At 39.7% G+C, this 8,489-nt stretch overlaps 2 protein-coding genes across 4 annotated transcripts; one reads left to right on the top strand and one right to left on the bottom strand.

Moving 5' to 3' along the window:
- Positions 1–831: 831 nt before the first annotated feature.
- On the bottom strand, positions 832–3,051 carry LOC149155493 (uncharacterized). 3 transcript variants are annotated; one of them, XM_089445642.1, is made up of 2 exons: positions 2,840–3,051; positions 832–1,780 (listed from the first exon to the last, which is right to left on the bottom strand). In XM_089445642.1, the coding sequence occupies exon 2, from the start codon at positions 1,778–1,780 to the stop codon at positions 1,064–1,066; it is 717 nt and encodes a 238-aa protein (XP_089301768.1). In that variant the 5' UTR covers positions 2,840–3,051; the 3' UTR covers positions 832–1,063. The 3 variants fall into 3 exon arrangements, with proteins under 3 accessions (XP_089301768.1, XP_089301770.1, XP_089301769.1); XM_089445644.1 differs by lacking the exon at positions 2,840–3,051 and adding an exon at positions 2,586–2,721; XM_089445643.1 differs by lacking the exon at positions 2,840–3,051 and adding an exon at positions 2,510–2,661.
- Positions 3,052–6,282: 3,231 nt separating this feature from the next.
- LOC149155492 (uncharacterized) lies at positions 6,283–7,263 on the top strand. Its single transcript, XM_089444437.1, has one exon. The coding sequence runs from the start codon at positions 6,283–6,285 to the stop codon at positions 7,261–7,263; it is 981 nt and encodes a 326-aa protein (XP_089300563.1).
- The last annotated feature ends 1,226 nt before the right edge of the window (positions 7,264–8,489 follow it).

Below are 8,489 nucleotides of genomic sequence, written 5' to 3'. Positions count from 1 at the left end.
TCCACTATAACAAGCATGTTTCTATTGTATAACAAGCATGTTTCTATAGAACTGTGGTCAATGTATGTGAAGGAGAGTAAAGTAGACAAACTATACCAAACCTGTACGGCTATGGGGCATTTTAAGAGTATGTGCACATTGTCCTCCTCCTGCCTGCAAAATACACATATACCACCAGGTCCCAGAAGGCCCCTCTTCTTCAGATTCTCCCAAGTGAGCGTCTTGTTCTTCTATAGCAAATGTTCAAATAAAGCTATTTGCACAACTAAAACATCTCAAACCATAACATGAAATTAAACGTCATGCTTCCAAATTAAATTCATTGCTTCTCCTTCGATCTCCATATGTATGTATCAATTTTAATTTATTTCTTTTACATATCAGAACAAGTAAAAACAATGCCTATGATAAAGTTCGTATACTTCAATAACCCTCATCAGAATTGAGAAGAAAAACAACAGAAGAAAAGAATTGCAGAAGGCAGAAGGCATAATGCAATGATCTGTTCTTACATCAATGTCGCTCGCAATTATTTGTAGGAAGCCCTATGCCCTGTCTAGTTCAACTCTATTCCAACTTGATCAGACGAGTAGATAACCATTGTTTCTCTTTAAAATACCAATCAAAACTCGCCTGAACATTTGATATGTTAAATCATGGCAATGAATAAAAACACCGATGCAGGAAAAGTCAGTATCTTAACTAAAAACAAGTTTAGCACTTTGCAACAAAGTATTTCCAATTCTCACCAGATTCAATAGTCTATCCACTTGGTTTATCAGCAGAGCAAAGCTCCAAAGATGTAAAAATCCAAAGCATTTTCCAAATAAGTTTCCAAAAGAAATAATATCTTTCATTGCGAAATAATTTCCAACTGCTTTTATCGAGTCCCAGCAAGTTAATTATAAAATCAACCACATAACTTTATCACATTAATATGTTTATGGAAACTTTAGAACATTAATATATTTGAGGGAAGGAAAGCCCTTGCATCCTTGATTGATTTACCACATTCTAGCTGCCAAGCATACTGACAAGCTAATAAATGAATTTACAACCAGATTTACAAGTAAAGTAAACAGAAAATGACAAAAGCTCCAATAATTAACAGGTACTTTGACAGCGTAGCTTCTTGTTCCTGCGCTCTGGTCATAGGGTGATGAAATGTGTGGGGATGACCACCTTGAAATGGATTAGAATAGCCATAGTTATACCCTGGCGCTGCACCATACCCAACACCGTCTGGAAAGCCATGCATCTGGAACCCAAATAGGGATGGAAATAGCCCAAATCCTGCAGAGAAGGTGAAATTCCCAAACCTGGCAGCTGCCATAGGAGCGGGACCGCCACCCATAAAGCCAAATGGCTGTTGCTGGAATTGATGAAGTCCTGGAGCTGTTTCTGGCCGCCGCCCAGCAGGCCTGTGGGGAATATTTACACCAGGAATAGCTTTGGACCTTGGATCTGGAGAACCCACCTTCCCACGCCCATACAAGGGAACAATTTTGTCCTCTTCCACCAAAGCCTTACATACAGGGCACTCTTGAGACTTCGAATGACCGTGAAGCCATTTGTACAGGCAAGGCCAGCAGAATAGGTGACCACAGAGTGTCACAATTGGGTCCTGAGCCAGTTCAAGGCAGATGTTGCATTCAAAGCTTCCGGCATCACCAGTTCCCCCCGAAGAAGAATTCTTATTCGTGTTCTGTGGGTTATCATATCCATTTGAAAAGCTCGAATTACGACTCGATGATGCTGCAAATGATGATCCCTCGTCCATCTGCAAAATACGCAAATAAAAATAACCCCCTCAAAAATATGAAACTTACCAATACAGTAATCTTCTCCAAAGCAAAATTAAAGACATTTAACAAGAAATCCAAGAAGGATAACTTTGAGGAATTAGGGCAAACAAAATATTATAACCAAAAAAGAACACCAAAAACTTCGGTTAGTCTATATTGCCAATAAGGCCCAGGTTCACTGGTAAGATCAACTGAATATTAAGCCTTCCTTGAGAGTTCTATTGTGTTAAGGCGAGACATAAGTCCTAAATGATTTTGGCGAAATGCTTATCGCTGGGATTTTTTTTCTTAAAAATAAGATTCGGGGGAAATGAAGAAAGAAACCCACCCAGTGCGAATTTACTTACAACCACTTATTGATAAATAACAAAGAGTACCAACAACCTATTGATAAATAACAAAGACTGCCAACAGGATGAAACCCAAATCGTCCCAACGTTCAACCTCGGATCTGAAATTTATAAGGTCCTCAACCCTAGTTTTAGGGAACTACAGCAACCAAAATGCCTGAAATCATGCAGTCAAAATCCATTGAACAAAACGACCAAAAATTCCACAAATATGCAAGAATACAACAATTCTCTAGAATTATAAAACCAAGATGAGATCCTCAAAGTGGAAAACCCATGAAAGAAGACAATATCAACCAAAATAACTATTTTGCCAGATTTGACCCCAAAACCCTCTGATTTGCAAATACCCACTCAATGAAATGCTATTTCGCTGAAACCTGCACAAAGATTTGATATAAGCAAACCCGATTTGATATAAGCAACCCACTTCTGTAAAGCTGACGAAGCCCAAAAGCCCGAAAGCCTACGGCTAAAACTATAATCAACACCCCCTGAATTCCTAACCCTCGCCAGAATCAAGAAAAAAAAAAGGATAAAAAATCAAAACACATAAAAGCACATTCGTGACAGCGAAGTTACGAACTTTTCACAGTTCGTCATCAAACATGTTCCAATAAAACCCTAACGCAAATTAATAAAAAATTGAAGCTTGCAGAGTACATAATGAAACAGATCAGATACCTGTTTTTTGATTGACAAAAGAACCTCGCAGAATTTTGATCTCTCCAAATCACAAACAAAGAAATGTCCGAGCCTCTAAAACACGGTCCACAACAACTCGATCATTCGTTTATCAAGAAATTGGTTGAACAATTCCGGAAGTTTCCAGGTTTTTTCCTTCCAACCTGGAATTGGATAAATTGGATATCAATTTTAATTTTAATTGGCGTTAATTTAATCATTTACCCGGCACTTAATGGGCATGTTAAACGCTTTCCTAACATCAAGCATAAATACATGTAATATCTAGCATTTCTATATTATTTAGAAATCATATAGAAACTCAAATTATTAAGAAATCATATAGAAACTCAAATTATTAGGTGATTATTAAGAAAAGCATCTATATACATTATGAATCACGAAAGATCTAATCCCAAATTGTTTCTTATGTTTTATAAATAATGTTATTTTATTAAATTAATAATAATTTAATTTTAGGATTATAATTAAATCGAATGTAAAATTGTTTTTTATATTTTATAAATAATATTATTTTATTAAATGAATAATAATTTAATTTTAGGATTATAATTAAATTGGATGTTAAATTGTTTTTTATATTTTATAAATAATATTATTTTATTAAATATTGGATGTCAAATAGTTCATGACGGGTATTGGATAGACGGTGATCAGGGGGTCTCTTAATGTGAAGTTATTGGTTCAATTCTCCACTCGGATCTGTTAATGAATTTCTTGATGTGAAGTCATTGGTTCTTTGATGTGAAGTTATTGGTTCAATTCCCCATGATCCGGGTGATATATTGGATATGATGAAGATGTATAGACGGTGATCAGGTGGTCTCTTAGGGCACTCCTTGATGTGAAGTTATTGGTTCAATTCTCCACTCGGATCTGTTAATGAATTTCTTGATGTGAAGTCATTGGTTCTTTGATGTGAAGTTATTGGTTCAATTCCCCATGATCCGGGTGATATATTGGATATGATGAAGATGTATAGACGGTGATCAGGTGGTCTCTTAGGGCACTCCTTGATGTGAAGTTATTGGTTCAATTCTCCACTCAGATCTGTTAATGAATTTCTTGATGTGAAGTCATTGGTTCTTTGATGTGAAGTTATTGGTTCAATTCCCCATGATCCGAGTGATATATTGGATATGATGAAGATGTAGCCCTGTCAAACTTAAAAAAAAAAAAAAGAAAAAAATTGGATATCAAACTAGTGTATGAAAATTTCTTATTTGTAAGATTTTAATTTTATACCTAAATTAGAGATGAAATTGGTATGCCAAAGGGGTTGTTCTCCTTTATACAACTATTTAAAAAGTAATTGCATTGAGAGGTGCAAAGGAACACTGATAGGAGGAATGGGGGAATGTGGAAGGCAATAATGAAGCTAAATATATGGACAATGAAATGCCATCGAAATTTGAGTTTCTATATAACTTCTAAATAATGTAGTAGGAGGTTAAATTTAAGAAGAATGTTACACTAATATAAATGTGGCAGAACAATGGAAATCATGTTTTTAATGGAATTTTACCCTGGGTTTATTCTCTCATTATGAATTCATGAAGTGAGTTTTTCATCAAAAATTGTTTAGTTTTCTGTAATGAACCGACAACCTTTAAAATCATCATTGGTACTCATAATGTTCCCATTAAGTTGGATGCTTCATTTTTGTTGGATTTACAATAAGTTTATGTTTATTAATCATTGATTAGCTTGAGGATTTGTGTATTGAACTTAAGCATGCTACTAAGCTTTTATTAATTTTATGTCCTTTGTTTAATAGATGTGGTGGTTGATACACCTCTGTTAAAAGTTAGGTTGTTTTCAATATCTCTTTTATTTAAAATTCTTGTTGTGTTCTATAACCATTAGAATATTATTCTAATGTGTTTACTGTTGAGGAGTCTCTATGCTAAGTAATTAGAGAAATCTTTTCCGCTATAATAGATAAAATATATGGTAGTATACTAGGGCAATCGCTCTCAGGACCTGAACGCTGCGCCCGCGACCTGCCGGAGATTGCATAACCAGCATCACAGTGGCCTGGGCCTTGGCCCAGCCATGGCCCCATCGGATTTGCACCAGGAGGACCCTGATCCTCAAAAAGCCTTCTCTGATCTGGTAAAGTCTCTCCCCCCACAACGTCCCAGACCTGCAATCTCGAAATTTGTCAAGAAACTTGATGTTCTTCAGGAAGTTCAGTTGCCCCCAACTATCCCTCGCATGGCAGCACTTTCCCTTGCTGAGAGGGGGCTAATAGGGCAATTTACAGGGCTTTGGCCATCGCCAAGAACAGTTCAAAGATGGGTTGAACGAAACTGGTCAGACAAGATCCAAGGGAAAATATCCATCAGATTTTGTGGAAAAGGGTATTTTACCTTTCACTTCGAATCCAAAGAGGACAAGGATCTGATCTTCAGGAATGGGCCATACTTCATGGACTCCAAGGGTCTCTATCTCAATAAATGGACCCCAGACTTCGACCCGGAACTGGATATCCCAAGCGCCGTACCAGTCTGGGTCCGTCTCCCTCACCTTCCTCTCCACTGCTTGGGCGATGAGTCGGTTCGGGCTATAGGGAATGCTGTTGGCAAATATATTGACCGTAGCGAGCCCAAGGACAACATGCAAGCATGCGCAAGGATCTGTGTCGAAGTGGATTTAGGTAGAGGACTGCCGGAAGCGATAAAGCTGAAAGTGGACGATTGGAGCCATATCCAGCAACTGGACTACGAACAGATACCATTCAAATGCAAGGTATGTCACGAATACGGGCACTTCGCTAATAGATGCACAAAAATTGTTAATGTAGACAATGATGAGCAAGATGGCCATTGGGAAACAGTCAAAAAGAAGAAATCAGCTCCCCCTCCCAAGCCTTCTTTGGAATTTGAACCCCCTGGACCCTCTAGTCTGCGTCCATCCCCCTCCTCTCCCTCCCCCTCTAATCACCATCCCCATGAATCACCTCTCCCTTCCTCTTCCAATCCCTTCTTAATCCTCTCCGCGGTAGACTCTGTCCTTGATAATCCCCCCTCCGAGCCCCCAGCCTCCCTTCAACCTCTATCCATCTCTTCTCAGCCCCCTCCTGAGCCTCTTTCATCAAGGATTACCAGAAGTTCCTCCAAAGAACATGGAGCACCTAGTGATGCTTATAAAAAACAGGGACCGGGCAGAAAATCAGCCAAGCAACATAGGGATGAGAACGCCCAAAAGGACATAGCCATGGGCACGCAAACCCCAATAGAATCTTTCATCCTTGGGCACCAAGAAAAAGAGACAAGCGACAAAGATCATGAGAGGCGAGCACCTCTCCGCATGCCCAATGCATCATGATGAAAATCCTTTCTTGGAACAGCAGGGGTTTAGGGCACCCCTCTAAAATAGCTGCCCTCAGAGATTTAATTCACAACGAAAAGCCAGAAATCATGCTGATACAGGAGACAAAACAAGATCAGCATGAAATGAGAAAAATTATAGACCAACAGAGACAGTACTTAGGAAGCATCAGCGAAGCTAGAGGGGCCTCCGGAGGAATCGTTACCATTTGGGACAACAGTAAATGGGTTTGTGCTTCAACAAATTCCCATCAGAACTGGATCAGAACCACTCTTGACAGCAGAACAGGCAATCAAACAGTAACCATATATAATGTTTATGCTCCCAACCACTACAGAGAAAAAGAAATCTGCTGGGATGATCTGAAGGTAAGCATTGATGGGGAACGAAATACTAATATCATAGTTGCAGGTGACTTCAACCTGATTCTTCATGCCAACGAAAAAAGGGGAGGAACCTTCGCTCCAGACCCCTCCAGAGGCCGTCTAGAAACCATCATACAGGAGCACGAATTAGTTGATATTATTCCCAAAAACCGCAGATACACCTGGAGCAATCGTAGGATCGGCACAGGCAACATAATGGAAATACTAGATAGATTTCTAGTCAATATCACATTCCTATCCTCCTTCTCAGTAGGATATGCTAACATCCTCAATTCATCTGCCTCTGATCACTACCCCATTACTTTGACTTTAGAAAACCACTGCTCTCTTGGACCCATCCCCTTTAAATATAGCCCCCTTTGGAATCAGATTCCTGCAGCTAGAGAAATTGTCCAGAAGACATGGAACCAGCATGTAGAAGGCTCACCAAGCTTTATCTGGGAATCCAAACTAAAAAGAATCAAGCAGGTTTTAAAAGATTGGGCTAAGGACAGTTATCACGAACCAGAAGAGAATAAAAAGAAAGTCAAAAGTGATCTAGAAGATGTTCAGTTAAGGATTGAAGAACAGGGATTATCGCAGCAAAATAAAGAGCAAGAAAGTGTCTTATATGCACAGCTAAGCCATATTAACAGGGAGGAAGAAATCAAATGGCGACTAAAATCTAGACAACTATGGCTTTAGGGGGGAGATAAAAATACAGCCTACTTCCACAAATAGGCTACCGTTCGAAAGCTCAGGAACAATGTAAGCACAATTTTGGACAGCGAAGGAAATCGGCACAGCACTCAGGAAACCATAAAGAATGCTGCCTCCAAGCACTACAGGGACCTTCTAACTGAAAGTAAAGGGGCAGAAGATTATTCCGACTTGCTCCAGCATCTGCCCAAAGGAGTCACTAAGGAGATGAACGACAATCTTAGCAAAGAAATTGAGGAAGAGGAAATTAAGAGAGCAATCTGGAGCTTGCATCCTGATAAGGCACCAGGACCGGATGGATTTCCCATCTGCTTCTTCAGGGAGTACTGGACTCTGATAAAAAAGGACCTGACAAAGATGATCCGTTGGGTGCAAAGAAAAGGGAAATTAGGAGGGTTCACCAACTCCACCTTTCTTGCCCTCATTCCCAAGGAAAATCGGCCCTCCACCTTTTCCAGATTCCGACCCATTTCCCTCTGCAATTCTTCCTATAAAATCATATCCAAAATCTTAGCTACCAGGCTCAAACCCCTTCTACCCTCCTTGATATATGAAAATCAAGGAGGTTTCCTCCCTAATAGACATATCATCGACTCCATCCTCCTAGTACAAGAAGCCATCCATTCGAGTTTATCCAGGAAAGAGAAAGGATTTGTCTTAAAACTTGATCTGGCGAACGCCTTTGATAGAGTAAGGCATTCCTTCCTTATTGTTGTCCTTAATAAGATGGGCTTTGAGCCATCCTTCATCAACATGATTGTAGCCTGCATTTCTGGGCCCTGGATCTCCCCTCTGGTTAACGGCAGGCCTTGTGAAGCTTTCCAATCTTCCCAGGGGCTCAGACAGGGCTGTCCCCTTTCTCCCTACCTGTTCATTCTCATGGCTGAATCTTTTAGTCAAGCTTTGGATCACAACCGTAGAGTGGGGCTTATAACTGGTATCAAATTTGGGAATGGAGCAAAAAACATTAACCACTCACAGTTTGCTGATGATACCTTATTAATTGGGGGAGCATCCACCACAATAGCAAGGCGATTCAAGAAACTTCTTAATCAATTTATGGAGTACTCCGGAGGCCTGGTCAATCAACTCAAAAGCTGTATTTACGGGTGGAATACCACAAATCAAGTTATACACAGCATTGCAAGCATTTTCGGTGTCACATGCAACCTGGAATGGACCCACTTTTCCTATTTAGGTATGCCGGTGAG

The sequence above is a fragment of the Pinus tabuliformis genome, chromosome 9 (assembly GCF_031772625.1).
Source record: "Pinus tabuliformis cultivar Carrire ecotype Pingquan chromosome 9, CPIR1, whole genome shotgun sequence".
NCBI lineage: Eukaryota > Viridiplantae > Streptophyta > Pinopsida > Pinales > Pinaceae > Pinus > Pinus tabuliformis.
The sequence above is the reverse complement of the archived record's forward strand: the minus strand, read 5'-3'. Positions and strand labels throughout refer to the sequence as shown.